Consider the following 19,859-nt stretch of genomic DNA (forward strand, 5'->3'; position numbering starts at 1 on the left):
CTGATCCAGACCTCCGATTCGCTGACCCTGCCATTTTTTCCATGTAGCTAATGACTGCATTTCCCAAGCTTCCTTACAGACAGATGTGGCCATGTGACTAAGTTTTGGACAGGAGGATATGAACAAATACAATAAGGGCAAATGACAGGTGGTGCCCTTGACAGAAAGAGTGTGTCCTCCCTTTCTCCTTTCTAAATCCTTCATGCTGACTGGAATGAGATAAAGGCATGGGAGCTAGAGCAGCCCTCTTAGGCCACTAAATGGAAGCTACATATTGAAAAGAAAGGGTAACGAGATAGAATGTCCAGAATATTGTGGAGCCACCATATTATCTCTGTTTAACTTCTGTTCTGTTGAAGCCATGCCATTACAATCTTGTTACTACCCCTGGACTAATGCCTTAATAGACCTCTTCATCTCATCTTCCTGTCTCGTTAAGTATCACCCCCATATACTCAATTACTCAAACCAAAAACCTAAGAGTCAATCTTGATTTCTGCCTTTCCCTCAATCCCCACAATTAATTCACCAACAAGGCTACAGATTCTATCTCTGAAATATATCCTGACTTCACCCCTCTCTCCCCATCTCTCTGCCACCACCCTGTTTCCACTTCCACTGTTGACCACCTGAACCTCTGCAATGGCTTTCTGAGCAAGCTCTCTGCCTCCACTCTAAGCCCGTACAATCCAGGCTCCGTCAGTAACTAGACAAGTGGTCTTTTCAAAGTATATATCAAATCAGGTCTGCTCCTTAAAATTATCAGGTGGTTCCCATTACACTTCAAATAAAATCCAAACTCTCTAGCAGGGTCTACAAGGCCCTGTGTGGTCTGGCTTCCAAATATCCCCCCAACCTCATCTCATTCCGCTCTCCCGCCCAATACAGCGTGACCATGCTGGCGCCCTTCACGGTCCTTGGACACACCAGCCTCTTTCCCAGTTTCATCCTTGTTCACTCTGCTTAGAATCCTCTTCCTCTTGCTGTCTGCATAGCTGACTCCCTCTCACCCTTCAGGTCTTGGTTCAAATGTCATCGTATCAGAGAGCTTCCCTGGCCACTCCCACCCATCCTCCCCCCAGTTACTTCTGTCACCTCGCCTTGTTTATTCCCCTCATTGCATTTCCTATGCTCTGAAATTTTCCTATTTATACATTTATTCACTTGTTTATATACTTTTTTACCTCACAAAAATGTAAGCTCCATGAAACCTGGGAACGTATCAATCATTATTATTCACTATTTTCTCTCCAGTACCTTGAACAGTAATTACTGGGCAAAGAGTTGAAGTTCGATGAATGAATTTGAATTGAATTCATGAGTGAATTGAATAAACAAATGAATGAATGATCAGTAAAATTAGCTACTTTTTTTTTTCTAGAAAAGAGCAAGTAAGGAACAGCGAGAGGCTAGAAGGGTTCACTCTGACACCCACCCCCGTGTGAGGTAGGGAGCAAAGTCCTCCCCTCTAATGGAAATGGGCACAGGGATGGGGCAGCCAATAAGGGTCTCCTTTTCCCAGAGTGGTTAGAAGAAAAGGATGCTGGGAGGGGCTGAGAAGTCTTCTTGCTCAAAAGCCCAGTGCTCTCCCTGCTCACCTCTACAGGATTCCTGAAGAAGTGAGGAGAAGATCACCTGCCCACAGAACCTAACCCAGCATCAGAGGAAGCCTGAAGTGAAGAAGCCTGAAGTAAAGAAGCCTGAAGCTATAGCGCAGAAAGGCCTTCTCAACACATGTTCAGGTAGGGGGACTCCAAAATGGGGACTTTCTTTTATAGGGGGTGGGAAAGGGTCTTATCAAAAAAACAATGTCCCCCTTCACTCCCAAACTTCCTACATAGAATATGGAGTTCCTTCACAGGGGGGTAGGAAGAGGGTCAGGACAGCCTCCATAGAGCCCTCCGCAAGTCCTCCCTCACCCAAGGAGACAGAACAGTTGAGGCCTCAGATTATGAGGCTCTAGATTAGCAAAGCACTGATTCTTTCTCCTGTTAGCTCCTTCTCTCCTGTCCCAGGGGCCCTTTTCCTTCAAGTGGAATCACAGAATCTTTCACTTATAGACTGATGCATAATTTCAGAACAACCCAGGATTCTGAAGCATTGATTTGGAAAGAGCCCCCAGACAGTTTTTGCCTGGATCCCTCCATCAGCAGAGAACTCCTTCTGCATAAGGTAGCTTCCTCCAGGCCCTGGTGGCTTAGATGGGGCCTTCTGCCTCCCTGCCAATCAAACTTGTCTCCCTCTAACTTGTTCAGCCTGGTGGAGCAGCACAGGTACGTGGGTTCTTATTTCCACATGACAACACTTAAAACATCTAAAGACAATCATTTTAATAATAAATAATACCATTTAATGAGAACTAACCAGGAAGTGTGCTAAGAGTTTTGTGTATATTATCCCATTCAACACTTGAAACATCTCTAAGATGTAGGAATTATTATTATTCCTATTTCTTCGATAAGGAAATAAGATCAGAGAAGTAAAGCAACCAGCCCAAGGTCACTGGAGTATTGGAAGAATCAGGATTTTTTCCAAGGCCGGACTGACTCCATCCAAAGCCCATGCTCTCACTCCCTCTATTATGCCAAGCTCACCCACCCAGCTACACAATATCGAATCTTCTTTTCTCCCAGCTAAACGACATCGAATCCTTCAAGTGTTGCTTCTCTGAAGAGTTCAAGACTCCCATCCCCCTCCATTTCTTCCAATAACCTCTAAGTTCAATAGAATCCTTGCAGCCCCAGAGCCTCAGACCCTTTTTCTGGAAACTGGGAGAGCAAAAGGAAGCTCTTCTTCTGCTAAGGTGTCTCCCCCAGGGTCCCCCAAGACCCCAGTCTCCCCTTAGTCTCCAAACACTGCCGTAGCCACCACTCTTTGCTACCCTCTCTCCGCCTCCCTTGCTAATTTCACCTCCCTTGTCCACCAGAAATCTGTCAATCTGCTTCCCCCTTATTCTCACATTATTCTTCCTGTAAGTCCTACTCAACTTTAAATTAAAAAAAAAAAAAGCCTAACTCCAATTCGCCCTGCTCTGCAAGCCTTCTCTAGTTCCTTCAGGCTGCCCCTTCCTCAATGCTCCCAAAGTCCTTATTTCTGCCTCTACAACAGCAGTTACTATTTTGCAGCTCTCAGTGTCTGTTCACAAGTCTCCCTCACCAGCTGGGCTTCTCCAGGGCAGAGAGTATGGCTTTGATCTCTGCACTCATTGCGACACAGGTGCTTAGTACACGGCTGTGAGCATCAAATGCAGACTGATTCATTTTTGATACTTCAAAAAGGAAGAATGGTGGTTAGACTGCAGAGAGCCAGGAAGTGGGGCTAATGCCAGGGAACTGATTGAGATGCCATGAGAGCTGAGCCCCAGCACCTGGGGGACATGTGGCGTCTGGAGATTGAATGAAATAATCTAGCACCAATGAGTCCAAGGAGGGAAGCAGGGTTTTAAGCAGGATCTGCTGCCCTCTGCTGGCCATTCCACCTCTGGGATGTTTGTTTTGTGTCCAGCTTTCCCTGACAAAGAGAAGCGAAGTTGCTAGTATAGACTTAGAGCCTGACACCCCTCCCTCCTGGCACAGTCTTAAACCCAGTTCCTTTTGTAAAAGGATATAAAAGTATAATTTCCAGGCACCAAGATACAACAAAGGAAATTTCAAACCGAGGCACCAAATCATGATGTGAAAAATTTTAAAAACTAGTTTCTGACCCCCTCAGCCAGATCAAGAACATAAAAGAGGGTCATAGTATGGAAGGGAGGGAGGATTCTGCCAGGAAGAAATGTATGGAGAAAACTGCTGTTAGCCCCATCCCCTCCCTGCCAGGGAAGGAGAGAGGCGCCTACCCCCTTACAGCAAACCCAGTGAGATGCCTGCACGGGTTACCCGAAGAGCTGAGAATGTGGCCCCCAGCATTGGGAGCAGAGTGTTCTGGAGTCTGGGTACTTCCCAGAAGTTTAGAAGGAGAGAGAGGACTGGGGACATGTGAGCATTCCAGCAGAGCTGCTGCTGAGACACCCTGCACCACAGGGTTTGCCTAATCAGGGCAGAACCAGCTACGGGCCCCTGAGAAGGAGACAGGTGCATTCCCCTGGGTCCATCTTGGATCCTGTGCAATAGGGCTACCTCAATGAACAAAAGGACCCCAGCAGCTGAGGAAGGAGTCTCAACTCCTGGGACACAGGTGAGGTGAACCCTGAAGACCCAGGAAAACGCCTGTCAGAGAATAATCACCAGAGAACACAGAGAAAGAGCCTGAGGGTGGTACCAGCTGATGGAGGAGGCTGAGTACCAACTGATGGAGGAGGCTGAGTACCAACTGATCTCAAAACTGATCTACCCCTGCCAGTCGGCTCTGCACCACCCCACCCCTCACCAACACACCTCACTCTGAAACAGCTTCTACTGAGGGCGGGGGAAGGGCCGGGCTAGGGGCAGAGCAGGAGGGAGAGCAGGACAGAGAAGTGGAGCAGAGCCAGCCACTCACTCCCTGCTTTCCCACACAAGCTTCTGACTGAAGCAGGGCCCAGCAGCCTGGAGAAGTGACACTAAATGGTTTCAGGTTTTGATTCATATATTAGCCTGGTTGTTCTAATTTCTGAATAGAGACTATCCCTCACCTGAGAGTGAGCAGCAAGGTTCAGAGGCTTTCCTGGGTTTTCACCCAGAAGCAAGGAAAACTTTACCCCTATCCACCCCGCAATAAAGTACAAAGGAATGCTGGGAAACAACAAGTGTCATGAAACTAAAATGCATCTTGGACTATGTAAGCAAAATGCAACTTCATTTTTTCATCATACGACAAGTTGTGATTGTTCATCACACACGTTACAGTCTCCCCTTCCACTGGGACTAAATTACAGGGACCCAAAGTTTTCCCTTCCAAGTCCTCCTCTCAGCCTTCTTTTTTCCAGTCTAGACCACCGGTCCTCCCATCTCTTCCCCGTCTTCACCACCAGTAGCCTCCTCTTTAAGGCCTCTTGAGACCAGCCCAACCCCAACCAGGGATTCTGAACACATCCTCGTCTTCTTGGGGAGAGGAGAGAGACAGAAGGCTACTGGCCTCCTATGCCTCCTCTGGCAGGACCCCCTATCCTAATCCTAGAGCACTCACCATCTCCCTGCCCTGTCAGGCACTCTCACCATCTGTAGTAGGTTGATTAGTGTCTCCCAAAAGTTCATGTCCACCCAAAATCTCAGAATACAGAAATAAGGTCTTTGCTAATGTAATTAATTACAATTTCAAGATGAAATAATACTGGATTTGGGGTGGGCCCTAAATTCAATGACTGGTGTCCTTGTTAGAAGAGGAGAGAACACAGACACACAAGAGGGAAGAAGGACCAGGCACAGTGGCTCACGCCTGTAATCCCAACACTTTAGGAGGCCAAGGTGGGTGGATCACCTGAGGTCAGGAGTTCGAGACCAGCCTGACAAACATGGTGAAAACCTGTCTCTACTAAAAATACAAAATATAGCCAGGCGTGGTGGAGCACGCCTGTGGTCTCAGCTCTCGGGAGGCTGAGCGGGGCGGATCGTGTGAACCGGGAGGCAGAGAATGCCGCGGGGTGAGATCACACCACTGCATTCACTCCAGCCTGGGCCACAGAGCAAGAACTGGTCTCAACAAAAAAAAAAAAAAAAAAAAAAAAAAAAAAAAAGAGGGAAGAAGGCTGTATGAAGATAGAGGCAAAAATCAGAGTTATGCTGCCATAAGCCAAGGAACACCAGAGCCACTAAAAGCTGAAAGAGGCACACAGAATTCTTCCCTAAAGTCTATGGCACTGCTGACACCTTGAATTCAGACTCCTAGCCTCCGGAATTGTGAGAGAATTAATTTCTGTTCTTTAAGCCACCCAGTTAGTGGCACTTTGTTACAGCAGTCCTAGGGACTTCTCACTTCTCACCCCATGCTCCAGCCACAGCAACAAGCAATGGCTAACCCTTGGCAAGAGGGATGCAAGGTTTGGGCTGGGGCTGGGGCCCAGTACCCTCTGCCAAGCCTGGGAGGACGGGGGAAGGAGGGCTGGGCTATAACTTTCAAATGACTCCCCTATACACACTCCCCTGCTGAGCAGCCCCAGAGAAAAGCAGGCATCTGCTCCCCAGTCACCTAGAGGAACATGTCCAGAGCCCAAGGGGCCCTTGCCCTCCCATTCCTGGAAACCTACCCTCATCCCGTCCTGTGGCTGGGGAATTCTCCATCCTCCCACAGGCAAGTCAAAGTCATTAGATTTAATCATTAACAGGGCGGGTGTTAATTAGCAAAACAGGATGATTGTCCATGCTGATGAGGACACAGCTGGACATCAAGAATAGCTGACCCAACAAGGCTGGGGAGAAGCAGGACCTGGCTGAAAAGACGCAGGAGCTGTGCTTCTGTAGACAACTTCCCCCTAAATTCTGAAAGCACTGAAATCCCCATTCTTCAAACCTTTTTTTTTTTCAAGAATCAAAGGAGAAAATAGTCGCAAGTGTTTAAGGGGCGCTAAGCACATTATGGACATTATCTCTTCCTACCTCTCACTATATATTATTATAATAGGGATACCTATTGTAAATCCAGTTTTAAGGGTGAGAACATTGAGGTCCAGAGAGGTTAAGCACCTTGCCCAAAGTTACAAATCTGCTAAGTGGCAGAGCTAGGATTTGGCCTTAGGCAGACTTCTCCAGAGGCTGGGTGTTTAACCACAACGCTGACAGGAGCTAGTGTGGAGGGGCAGAAGAGGGTCTCTGCGGTCAGAGGTCACGCTGACCTCCTTCCTGATGCCCCTGATTCTGTAGCATATTGTGCTTCCACTTTTGTAACTCATGGTTGATCATGACTCACCCACCACTGCCCTGGCTCCTGCTAGGCCATAAGCTGTGTGTCAATGGACAGACTGTATCTCTTTTATGCTCCACTGTATCCCCAGCACTTACCATAATATCTGACACATAGGAATATCCAATAAATATTTGTTAAAAGAATAAATTTAACCTTTTAGAGGGTTTGGGATAGAAGGGGCTAGCTAGAGGCTAGCTACTAGCTAGGAATGGGGTCTTCTGGACTGCTGATGATCATAGTGTTAAAATGCATCTCCGAGACCTTCCTGGCCAATATGGGAAAACCCCGTCTCTACTAAAAATACAAAAATTAGCTGGACGTGGTGGCATGTGCCTGCAATCCCAGCTACTCGGGAGGCTGAAGCAGGAGAATCGCTTGAACCAGAGAGTCGGAGGTTGCAGTGAGCTGAGATCGTGCCACTGCACTCCAGCCTGGTGACAGAGCGAGACTCTGTCTCAAAAAAAAATAAATGCATCTCAAGAGGTCATCTAGTCCATGACCTTGCTTTAGGTTCAGCCATTACCCTGCCATGGCCACCAAATCTGGTTTACTGGGGAAAGTGCTGGCCTGGCTTCTGGACCTTGGAAGAGCTGTTCCTCCCCATTGCCTTGATTTCTCCTCTCTAGCCTGAAGGGTTCAACTGGCTGTTCTTGAAGTCTCTTTCACCCTACCAGTGGATTTGGGGATTCATGAAGAGGCAAAGCACTTTGAAAATGAGCATCCCCTCTGTTTGAATCACCAGCTCTGGCCCCATTCCCAAGACTGCCAGCTGCAGGGAGGGTGTGCACTCAAGCCTGACAGAATTGCAACTCTGGGCTTTTCTCACAGGCAAACCAGGACTTGCACAGTCAGAGGAGGCTGGACTTCCAAGTCATCCCCTAGGAGGCCACCCGTCTCCTCCAATGCTGCTTCTGGGGCTCACGAGAAGCTCTGGAAACTTCTTGCAGGGAAGTCTTCTAGATGGGCTCAAAACCCCGCAGGACAAACAGTCTCACTGCCGGGGACCCACATCTCTTTTCCAGATGAAGGCTTACTCCCCACCTGGCCTCCCTCTGTCTTCACAGGGGTTGGCTCCTAAAGGCTATTGGTCATTTCCAAAGGAGCAAAGCCACCCTAAAAGACAATGATTCACCCCCCATGGGGATTTTCAGAGCATATGCCTGAAGCTCTGAGATGATTCCAAGAGTTTCCAGAAATGTTTGAGAAACTGCAGCACGTCGGCATGAGCATATGGCTTCCTGGGGGACCACTTGGATGGGGTCGCTGCTCCTTTGGGTGTATAACAGCAGTCTCTGCCCTTATCTCCTCAGAGCTGTGTGTATAAAAAGTGTGTGTGCATCATGTTGTCAACAAGCCGGAGTGTGCCTCTGCCACACTGCCTGGGCAGGGAGAAAGGCAAAGATACAGATAAGGTCCTGGGGCTCCTGGGTTCTAACCCTGTTTCTGAGACATCCTGGCTGTGTGACAGGAGCACCCTCAACTCAGAATAACAGAATATTAGAGCAGAAGAAACCTGCAAAGTCACCCGGTCCCCTTCATTTTGAAGATTAGGAAACTGAGTCCGGTTGGGGGTTGGGGCAGCAACCCCAGAGTCACCCAGAGAGTTCATAGCAGATGGAGGAATTGAACCCTGACCTTTCATATCCTGGCCCAGGTGGCCCATCTCAGCAACACCTCTCTATACTACCCTCCCCTTGAGAAGCAAGATAAACACCCTAATACCTGCCCTCCCTCCTGGGTGGTTGTGAGGGTTAGTGGGGGTGAGAAGGGTGGATAGATAAAAGCAGAAAGTGCTGACAGCGACAAAGAGCAGCCCCATTAACCCAGAGTCCAGCGCCGAAAATAGGGGAGGGTGAGAGTCATTAAGTGACTGCATCACCCAGTCACATCCCTGTAACTTTAAATATTTCATGGAGCCAGCAGTGCACCACATACAGCTGCTGCTCCTCCAGCCCAGGCTGTGACTGCAGCAGGGCTGTGAACACAGGCGCCTAACATAGAAACATGCAAGCTGAGGGAAGGAGTTGGGATGAGGCAGGCTCTAACTCTCACTCACTCTAGGAAAGGTTCCAAGAGCAGGCATCAGGCCCTTTGCAGTGCCCCAGGCCTGTGTGTGAGCAACCCATACCTTCATACACCCACCGGCCCAACAGGCACTCACATAGCTATGGACATAAATAAAAGTCAAAATGACAATAAACACACACCTTCACAGACAGACCCATTCCAGCTTACCCGGCACCAAAGGCTGCACCCAGCCACACTCCACCTCCCTGCTAACCATAAACGCTTCGCCCACTTTCCCCAGTCTCCTCCTCCCAAAGCCAGTACTGGGAGCCATCCCTCTTCCCTCTCCCTCCTCTCTCCTCTGCTGCCTCTACCCCAGCACCAGCTGCTGCTAGGACCCCTCTTCCCACGCAGCCCCTCATCAGCCATCTCTCCAGAGCTCAAGCTCTCTTGGTCTCTCTCCTTACCCCTGGCTTTCAGGACAAAGGACTCTGAGAATCCGGGACTTGAGAAGGCAACATAGGGTGGGTGAGAGACTTGGGGAGGAATTTCCATGACCAGACCAAAGTTTGAGGGAGAGCACGGAATACGAAAGAGGACTAGGCAGCCTGGATGTCTGGGGTGGGGGTGGAGAGGTAACCACTCCGAGAGGTGACCACCCCTCAACTCTGCCGTCCTGCCAAGAAATAACAATTAAACCAGCAGCTACAATTAACCGTGACCTTCTATGCACCAGGTACTCTACCCGAGATGATACTCAACCCTAGGAGGTGGGATCTTCTGTCTGTTTTACAAATGAGATGGAGGCTCATGAGAGAAGCCTGAGTCCCCAGACATAGGGATGTGGGAATCCTGGCTTCACATCCCATGGTCCTGGTAGAATGGGATGGGGAATAGACAAGTCACCTATTTAGAGGATATTTGGGATCCTGCTCTGTGGATGTGTGGTTAGGAGGTGGGGTGAGTAGGAAGGAGGCCAGAGCAAGCAACTGGGCCCTAATGAGCCAGGTATCTCCCTAGCCCCCAACCGTTATCCTCTCTGCTTCAGGGCTTTCACGATCTCTTTCTCCACTGTCACTTCTTGTGGGGGGATCTGCGCAAAGGTTGGGAATGGAGACGGGGAAGCCCAACCAGCTGTTTTCCACCTGGCCCTGCCACACCAGAGAGCAAAGGGGCCCTGCAAGTGCAGGCTGGGTGTAAGGAGTCAATCCTGGAGTCCAAGTGACAGCAAAACAGGGGCCAGTTAACCTGCAGACAGAGGTCCAGCTGGCCCACTGGGTCCCCATAACCCCAGCCTTACCCTGAGAAAACTGAGCCCGACATGTGTAAAAAGATATGGCTGGGGGGAAGGCAGGACAAGTTATTTTGTGAGGTTAGAGGGGAAGGGGCCTTGTGAAATCAAGGTCTGGGAAGGGCTGCCCAGGAGAGGAGGCAACTGAGAGTTGAGGCTGACACCTTAGAGGAGAAGATGACCATATGGTTCTCCAAGAACCAGGCATGAATCTGTATGGCACTTGCCAGTTGCTTGGTTTAAGGCTAAAGAGACAGACCCCTTCCCCTCTTCCAGGACTCCCTGTGCCCTCCTCCCCATCCCCAGTTCTTCTCTCCACCTTCTCCTCCCGAAAAGATGCATCCAGCCCTACCCCTCCCCAGTGCCAAGCACATCCCCTCCCCCATCTAGTGATCCCCAGTCCTTAGAACGAGCACACCAGCTCCTGTGAATATCCTGTCTCCCTCACTGGCTCGTATTGACTGGCATCTTAGTCTTCCACCAAACTAGTCAGTTCCTCCCATAGTCTAACCTCCATTCCTTCAGTTACAGCAGCTCGTTTTCAGTATCCTGCCAATAGTGAAATTAGAAACCAACCCTATCTGTAAACAAGCCACCCCACCAAAGGAGTTTCTCTCTCCCTCCCCAGGCATTTTCCCCTTGCAGGCCTTTCACCTACTTTACCATCCCCTAATTTAGCAAGCAGAAAGTGAACTCGATTTCACAAGCAGGATTGGCTCCCCACCATCGTTATTCCTTTTGCCGAGTCCCAGATGGTCCTCTCTCCCCAAGCCCTCCACCCACTCCCACAGGCACTTCGAGAGAAACGCGCCCTCCGGAGACCCTCTGAAGTCTTCAGTTTCCTCTCCCTGGCACTGAGGGAACACAGGACGGGTGTGCAGACTTCGTATTTCCCTCCAAGTTTTTACCTCCGCCTAGTGTTTTCCTTTCAAAGGAAAGTCCCTCTCGAAGTCTAACCTTAATCCCTCCTGCTGCATGCCTAAATCCCCTTTCCATCTTTTCTCTATAATACAACCCCCTTTAAAATCATAAATGCAATCTTCCTCTCGCGTTTAGTCTCCTCTCCTGCAGCGCCCCTCTACTTTCCTAGCCCCAGCAACCTGCTCCGGCTAGGAGAAGTTCTTCCTAGCCACTCCCCACCCCAACGCCCTGCCCAAAACTCCGAGGACACTGAGGTATCTGCCTGAGCTGTCCACTACGACGGCTCCCGGGCCACGCCCGGACTCGGCGGCCCGCGGGGCGGTGACCCCCGCAGCCGCCGGTGCAGCCACGACGGGGTTAAGGTTCCGGGCTGGGGGAGGGGGAGGGGGCCGGGAGGGGCGGGTGCGGAGCCAATCGGCGGCGGCAGAGTCCCCGGAGCCGCGAGCTGGGAGCGCTGTGCCGGGAGCCGGGAGCCGAGCGCGCCGGGCTGGGGCCGGGGCCGGAGCGGAGCGGAGAGGGAGCGCGCCCGCCCCAGCCCCGAGTCCCGCCGCCTTCCCTCCCGCCGCAGCGCGGGCCCAGCGGCCGCCGCCCCAGCCATGGAGCAAGACAACAGCCCCCGAAAGATCCAGTTCACGGTCCCGCTGCTGGAGCCGCACCTTGACCCCGAGGCGGCGGAGCAGGTGCGGAGCAGGGCGGGGCGGCAGGGCACTCGCCCAGCCAAGGACGAGGGACCCCTGGACTGGTGGGACCCAGGATCCCTGCCTAGTCCTCCCTTAGCAGTGCGCCCTTTTGAGGACGAACGCTCAGTTTGCGGGGGGCGGGGGGGGTCTTCTGTCCCCTCCCCCACCGTCGGAGCCACATCTCGAATCTGTGCTTCTTTGAGACTGACCGAAGGAAGAGCGCCTCCACTCGATGCCTGGCCCCGCGAGAGTCGCTCTCTTCCTCCCCAGCCCTGGGGGAGGGGGCCTGCTTGAGGACACGACCCCTCCCTCCTTAAACAACCCTGCATCCCCCACCCAGTCAACCCCAACTAGTTTCTGAGCTTGGTGGTGGCGCTGAAGGGAATCAGCAGCAGTGCGGGAGGGGCCTGGGGAGGGGTCGGTAATGGAGAGGGAGCCTGGAAGGGTGGGAGTTGGAAGAGGAGAAACAGCTCTCCCTGTCCCCTCCTAACTGGGGGCCACCTTGCTGGGCTCCGAAAGTGATAACAGGAAGGGACTGAGGACCACTGAGAGGGCTGGGGCTCCAGGGAGAGGGGAGAGGGGTGGTCGAGTTGTAGGCTGAGGCTCCCTTCTTCAAGTCTCCGCACATGGCCGTTATTCCCAACTCCTGCCCTTTGGAGTGGGGAGTCCAGGTGGGACTGAGCCAGCAGCACTGGGAGGCCAGAGGTGGAGTCTTTCCAGGGGCTGGGGTCCAAGCTGAACAATATGCAAGGGAGAAGCACTGTGACAGCCTTGGCTCAAGGGGTGGGAGTCCAGGGCCCTGGCCCAGCCTCCTAGCCTGGTCTATTTTTAGCTCAGAGCAGCCTGGCAGAGGGGGCAGTGTATGAGAGTGTGTGAGCAAGTGTATGCCTCGGTGAGAGTGAGCGTATGTGTGGAGAGGGTGGCCACCCGTGGTCCTTACTACTCCTTGTTTGCCAAATATTTGCTTATTTGCCTATTGCTCCATCTCTTTGTAATCTCTGTCCATTTGCCTAGACATTCCCATTCCTAAAGAATATCAATTTCCCACAAGGTCAGTTCTCTGTTTCTCTCAACAAGCTGCCAGGCTCTGGCTGGCCACCCCCCACCTGAAAAAAACTTTGTGACCTCTTGGGATGAGGTGGAGAGAGTGTTTTTTGTCATTTTTGTTGCTCCAGCTGTTTGGTAGAATAAGGTCTGATGTGAGGGGAAGGGGGCAGGGGTACACACTCTCCCTACCACTTCAGCTTCCCAATGTGGACATAGGGTTAGGTACCTGCATCTCCGTCCTCTCTCTGGCCTGGGGTGAGCCACCACCTCAGAACTCTAAGGTGTGACTACGGGAAGGCTCTTGGTGAAGCCTCACAAATCTGTAGAGGATGAGGAGGATGGAGAGCCATCAGCATGGGTTGTGTTCCCTGGGAGTCAGGGGAAAGGCTGCTATGCCTGGAGGCAGGGCATCAGCCAGGATAACCTCAGACCCAGGAAAAAGGGCTCAAGAGTCTGGACTGTGGAGGTTGGGGATGCAGTTCCAAGGAGAACTGCCTCCCACTGGCACAGACAGGGCCCGACACCTGTATCTGTTGGGTGTTGGAGGAGGCAGGTGTAGTAGGTGGGTAGGGAGGAGGAGGAGGAAGGCCAGCTGGTTCAGGGATCTAGGAGACAAGGGAGGGGCACAAGGCAATCCTGAGGAGTCAGAGGGAAAAAAGAGAGCTGGGACTTGGGCCTACTTTCACTAATCTTCAGAATTTGTGTCTCTTAGGCCTGAAATTCTTCCTGTGGCCTAACCTCAGCCCCTCCTGCTGTGTTAGGCAAAAAGCTCCAGGCTTCGCAGGTGCTCCTAACCCAGACCAACATGGGAGGGCAAAAGGAGTTGGAAGCTCTGAGTTATAGAGCACAGAGTGGCAGGCGGTGGAGGGGTGCCCACAGCTTCCAGATCCTTGGCATGACTGCTTTGGAAAGAAATCCGAGGCGAAGTTATCACATGCTCCTGAGAGCTAGGATTTGGGATAGGTATGAGAAAAGGAAAAGAGACCATCTACTTATTTCCCACTAGTTCAGGTGCCTGGGAGGTACCTCAGGAAGTCTGACTTTCCTCCTTTCTGCTGTAAGGGTATCACGATTCCCAAGGACTCTGAGTGCTTAGAAACCTTGTCCAAAGCAAAGGAATAGGTCAAGGAAGTGATGTGTCCAAGACCAGACAGCCCTGCTGCCCTCTGTCATACTTGCAGTCTCTTTCTTGGGCTCCCCACTCTGATGTTATCTCAACCCACTGATCGCCACTCCACCCTCCCTGTCTCTTTCCTTCTACCACCACCACACCCTGCCCCTCCAGGATGGAAAGAAGTAGAGGAGTCTTGTAGTTGAAGGATGGCCCCCACCCCATATACATGAAGCAGATGGTCCCCAGCCCATGTGTATCAGGAATGTCCAGAGACGACTCACAGTTAATGTCTGTGCGGCTCATCCATGTGCACACTTACACACATACACAAAGGACTGGTACTGCGGGGACCTTGAAATGTCACCAAAAACAGATGCCACTGAATTCTCCTGGGAAAATGATGCCTTACCCCCACATACCCCCATTCTGTGCATCCTGTTTCTTCTTTGGAAAGAGTTCCCCCCTCAGGCTTAAACAGCCCATCTTACCATAGCCAGTACCCCCCACTTTTCTGGGCATAGAGAGGGGCAGTGTTCACCTCTGTCATCCCCCCACGGCCAGTGGTGATGATTCTAAATAATGGACACGCAAAGATAAGGGTTTGATCATTCAGTGTCCTCATCCTACTCCTCTCAGCCCAGGATAATTCTAGCCCTTTTCCCAGCCCCATTTGCCTTCCCTCCCCACTGCTAACCTAGAGGGTCATCCTCTAACCCCCATCCTTCCACTTGCTTCCAAGCCTCTAAAGCCTCCAGAGAAAGGGGGAAAACTACACCTCCCAGGAGTCCTTGAACTGACTTCAACAACAATCAACTTTATTGGCAGCGTGACAAAAGAACAACAGTGGGGGGAACGGGGGCTCAGAGGCAGGGCAGTCAGTCAGCTTTATATGTTAATTTCTTAGACTAGGACCTGGAGCCTAGGATAAGATTTTTCAGCTACGCTTTGGGCCCTGACCAGGGTCCTGCCTAGAGCTCCTCCTTCTATTGATATTATATTTACCATGAGAAGGATTCCCCCAACCCCATTTCTTGACCAATCAGAAAGGCAATGTATCCAAGGACAGAGAGGACATTAGGGAGTGAGGGGCACAGGCCAGAGGAGATGCACGTTCAGATCCTCCTCTGTGCTGTCCTCCCGGGCTGGGGGGCACTTGAAAAGGATGCTCTCTCCAGGCGCTGTCACACAAAATGTTAACGTCTGCTTGGGGAGTGGGTTAGAACACTGAGAGAAAGCCCTGTGCCCTCTTAAGTTATTTCTGACCATTGATCCAGGATGGACGGAAGGACAGCAAGCCAGAGATCAATGCATTAGAGCAGATATGCTTAGATGGAGAGCTGGGGCCAGGACCGGGGGGAGGTGGAGAGACAGAACAGGGGAATGGGGGCATGCAGGGAGGCGAGGTGGTCTTCTGGATCCTTAGGATTAGCTCTCCCCAGAGGAGGGGGAGGAGCCCAGGGATGTTCACCCTGGTTCACCAATGTAACATGGCATTTTTTTTTCAACTTTTATTTTAGATTCAGGGGGGTACATGTGCAGGTTTGTTACAAAGGTTTATTACATAGTGCTGAAGTCTGGGACATGATTGACCCAGAGAGTGAACATAGTACCCAATAGGTAGTTTTTCAGCCCTTGCCCTCCTCCCTCCCTGTCTTTTATTCCCCAGTGTCTATTGTTCCTATCTTTATGTCCATGAGTACTCAGTGTTTAGCTCCCACTTATAAGTGAGAACACGCAGTATTTGGTTTTCTGTTTCTGCATAAGTTTGCTTAGGATAATGGCCTCCAGCTGCATTAACATGGCATTTTTTGAGGTGTGTTAAGTAGGCTAGCCTGGATTATGTTACTGAGTGGTTTTGGGTGGGGCTTTGATGCTTCCACGTGTACTTGACCTCTTCCCCATTTCCCACCTTCCCTCAGATTCGGAGGCGCCGCCCCACCCCTGCCACCCTCGTGCTGACCAGTGACCAGTCATCCCCAGGTAAGCCAAGGGATAGGTTGCTGAAGGACGTGGGGGCCACTATGGCAGCGGGTCCCAATGAGAAGATGGGCGCTAGATGGAAGAAGAACAGCTCTGAGAAGGCGGGGATGCCCTCAGTCCTGAAGGCAGGAAGGTGGTGGCTAGATTGCAGAATATTCTTTGCTTTTGGAAAGATGGAGCAGTTCTAGGAAAGGGAGGGAGACCACCTGGCTCCTAAGCCCCCCAGGAATTGGGGTGGTCAACTGAGTGCTGGTTGCTGCGACAACAGCCTTCCAGGTTTCTCCAGCAACTGAGATGCTGCCACCCCCACCCCCAGAGGCAGTGTCAGCTGTGAGGGGGAGGGACCGCCTCCACCAGCTCTTCACAGCCCCCAGAGGGGGAGGGGGAGGTTAGAAGCAGCTCAGGGAGCAGCTGAGATTCTGGTCACCAGCATCCCCATCGAGGTCTGGGGAGAAAACAAGTTCTCAGAGAATGGTAGAGAGCTTGACAGGAGTATGGAAGAGAGGGGGACAGGCTAAGAAGCTAGGCTGGGGTTCAGGATGCCGGGGTCTCCAGCTTGCCTCCAGCTATACCTTCCAGACCCTGCACAGAATAAATTGACTGTCCTCTATCACTGTTCCCTCCTATGCAGGGCTTAGTTCTGGCTGACCCTGGGGTGGGGGAATGATTGGAAAGAGAAAGAGACATGGATACTTCAGAGGAAGAAAAAAAGCAAAAAGACTACAGATCCTGCCTTTGGGGATCTCCAGGTCTGAGGCAAAGATGCAGACGCAGATTGACCACGGAGCCAAGGACGGGACTAGATGCAGGGGGATGGAGGCAGCGGAAGCACAGGAGAGGAGCTTCGGAGAGGAGGTCTGGGCAGCCATGACGGCCAAGAGCCTGGGGGCAGATGTGAGGGACAGATCAGGAGGAGCATGGCTGCAGAATCCCCTCCCCTGAGAAGTCAGCTCTATGGGGATCCCTGGTTTCCTGTCCTTATCACCCTCTCCTTTCCCTGTTCCCTTCAGAGATAGATGAAGACCGGATCCCCAACCCACATCTCAAGGTGAGCTGGCCCATCCCACTAAGCCCAGCCCAAAGAACCCCCACATTCATTAGGGGATTATTCCTTAAAACCCTGCCGCCCATCTCTAGGATCTTTTTGACTCCCGCTTCCCTGTACCTCTACCCCCCAAATGTGCATGAGTGAACATATACACATGCACCCCACACACACACACTCACATACACACACACACTCACAGTCTCCTTGCTCACCATTGTCGAGGTGGTTGGGGAAGCAGGCGTTTCCTTACCCCACTTTTTGAAGCTCACACCTACCCCAGGCTCCAATCCAAAAGCCTGGCAAGGCAGAGGAGGAAGGCAAGGGGGGCTGGAGGGCATGGGGGGCTAGAGGGCAAGGGAGGGGTCTGGAGAGCAAGGGGGGGCTGGCACCCATCTGTGCTCTGTGCCCTTCACAGTCCACTTTGGCAATGTCTCCACGGCAACGGAAGAAGATGACAAGGATCACACCCACAATGAAAGGTTTGCAAGACCCCTCCCATCCCTTTTTCTCCTCTGTGCCTGAAGCTGAAGAGGAGACCGAATGCCCTTTGGAAGGGAGGTCGTTAAATCTGCCTTTATTATGGTAGAACTGTTGCTAGACGAACTGAGGCTGAAATCCCAGTTTTGCCACTGACTAGCTGGGTGATCTGGGAGAAACTGCTTAACTTACTGAGCCTTGAATACTACCTCATTATGGCAGATAAAATAATATATGTGAACTCACCGGCACAGTGTACAACATGTACAAGATACTCAAATTTTTCTTGAATCTAAATTGAGCCTTTCCACCTTCCCCCAGGGAATACCATGTATCCCAGCAAGTGAGGAGTATCCCTTGTTCTTAAAGCCTCTTCTCCTATGCCTCCCTTATCTGTGAAAAAGAGTACTTTTTATGGTCTAGTTTTCATTCCTCCTTATTGCCAGCTAATGTCCCCTCCTTGTTCAGATCTCAATGGATGGGAAAGTCAAACACCCAGCAATGTGTGCTGAGCCTTTAGTGGGGCTGTTGAATCCGGAGGCCCACAGGGGAGACGCTAGGCAGTCATATCCAGTGTTCCCTCCCTTTCTCTGTGTCCCCAGAGCTCCAGATGATGGTTGAACATCACCTGGGGCAACAGCAGCAAGGAGAGGAACCTGAGGGGGCCGCTGAGAGCACAGGAACCCAGGAGTCCCGCCCACCTGGGATCCCAGACACAGAAGTGGAGTCAAGGCTGGGCACCTCTGGGACAGCAAAAAGTATGTTCAGGCTGGGGAGGGCCCCAGGCGTCCTATTTCCCAGCCCAGCAGGAGGCAAGCCTTACCCACTGCGGGGAGGGGAAAGAGTTGGAGCCTGGGAGAGGCCTAGTAGTAGGCAAAAACTGTCTCAAGGATATGGATCTGTTGGCATGTTCGGCATATATTTGAATCTTCACTTTTCCTTACTGAGTGACACCAAGCCCTCCCAACTTGAACCTCAGAGCCCCACTGTGGCTACATGGGGGAAACCCACCTTCATGGGAACAGCAATCACAGGCTAGAATCGTGGCTCGGCCACTTGCTACCTTACCAGCTGAGAGGCCTTGAACGACTTAACCTCAGGGTATAAAATGATAATGAGGGTGCCTGTTGCAGTGGGTTGTGTGTGACTATTAAATGAGACTGGCTGTTGACACAGCACCCGGCACACACAGAGCATGCAATAAGTGGAAGCTGGTAGCAGTGCGCTATGTCCCTTATCCTAGATATATTCCAGAATTCAGAATGCTTCCAATTTTATGAAGATATAGTACATAAACTGTGTATCGCATAGTATTCCCGGCAGAGAACCCTACAATCAAACACATAATATTTCTGCAATCCAGTGAATGGTCTCACTAAGCAGAATAAAGACTAAAAATAGCCTCCTATGAGTTCATGTCAGGTTTAGACGCATATTGAGTTTTGTTTTTTAAACTGTAGAGGGTTTATTCTTTCCAATTTGATTGAAGATTTTTTAAAAGTGAACATATAGTAGTAATTGTGATCAAAGAAAACCCTGTTGGTCTTGCCTGATTGCACCCAACTTGGTCCTGGGGCCCTCTCAGGGGCCACTGGGGTATGGGTGCAGTGAGGAGAAGCAGTTCCCTCCCCAACACCTTTATGAATGCCACCTCTTCCTCCCACCCCTATGTTCCCTCCCCAGAGCCTGCAGAATGCATCCCTAAAACTCACGAGAGAGGCAGTAAGGAACCCAGCACAAAAGAACCCTCAACCCATATACCACCACTGGATTCCAAGGGAGCCAACTCGGTAAGACCCCAGGGCTGGGCTGCCAGGTCATAGGAGAGGAGGCTAATATTGTGGACAAAAGCAAGGGGCTAATATTTGGAGTCTAGGAAAAGGAAAACAAAGAACCAGCTTCAGTCCCTAAAAAGTTATTCTTTATGGTAAAAGGACTTGTATCTCCTCTGACAGACAAAAAGAAATGGATAGCTGCAGCAAGAAGGATTGAGATTAGACATTGTGTAGGACTTCTGGCTCCTGGAATGGGTGACAGCAGTAGGCCATGGATTTTTTGATAAAGGGGATTTGGAACCCGAAGGGAGATCCTCACCTGCCCAGCTGAAGTGGGCAGTGGCTCTCCCTGCCTGGAGGATGCATTGATGAGATAACTTCCTGAGCTTTGATTTCATAATCCGCAGCCCCCTGCATAGACTGGACACAGGAAGGACTGCTCTCAGACATCAGAACAAGCTTTCTGAGACATTAGATGTTGACAAATGGGATGGCCAGAAGGGGAAGGGACAAAATGACCCTCTGGCCTCTCACCTTCTCTTTCTGTCCCCTTTCCCCCATAACAGGTCTGAGAGAGGAGGAGGTATCTTGGGATCAAGACTGCAGTTTGGGAATGCATGGACACCGGATTTGTTTCTTATTCCTTCACTTTTGGGGAAAATCTCTTGTTTTTAAAAAGTGATAAATTTGGTGTTAGGTC

General features: G+C 51.1%; 1 protein-coding gene across 1 annotated transcript; it reads left to right on the forward strand.

The window, feature by feature from the left end:
* The first annotated feature begins 11,462 nt into the window (after positions 1 to 11,462).
* PPP1R1A (protein phosphatase 1 regulatory inhibitor subunit 1A) lies at positions 11,463 to 19,859 on the forward strand. The gene is made up of 7 exons (XM_003807599.6): positions 11,463 to 11,718; positions 15,799 to 15,859; positions 16,870 to 16,907; positions 17,323 to 17,386; positions 17,987 to 18,142; positions 19,068 to 19,174; positions 19,726 to 19,859. The coding sequence occupies exons 1-7, from the start codon at positions 11,635 to 11,637 to the stop codon at positions 19,729 to 19,731; spliced, it is 516 nt and encodes a 171-aa protein (XP_003807647.3). The 5' UTR covers positions 11,463 to 11,634; the 3' UTR covers positions 19,732 to 19,859.

The sequence above is a fragment of the Pan paniscus genome, chromosome 10 (genome assembly GCF_029289425.2).
Source record: "Pan paniscus chromosome 10, NHGRI_mPanPan1-v2.0_pri, whole genome shotgun sequence".
Taxonomy (NCBI): Eukaryota; Metazoa; Chordata; class Mammalia; order Primates; family Hominidae; genus Pan; species Pan paniscus.

Excerpts from the sequence above, each read along its gene's own strand:
- PPP1R1A (XM_003807599.6), top strand. The coding sequence starts at position 11,635 with ATGGAGCAAGACAACAGCCCCCGAAAGATCCAGTTCACGGTCCCGCTG. Across the intron at positions 17,387-17,986 it reads GATCACACCCACAATGAAAG|AGCTCCAGATGATGGTTGAA; the intron begins GTTTGCAAGACC and ends CTGTGTCCCCAG. Across the intron at positions 18,143-19,067 it reads CACCTCTGGGACAGCAAAAA|AGCCTGCAGAATGCATCCCT; the intron begins GTATGTTCAGGC and ends TTCCCTCCCCAG.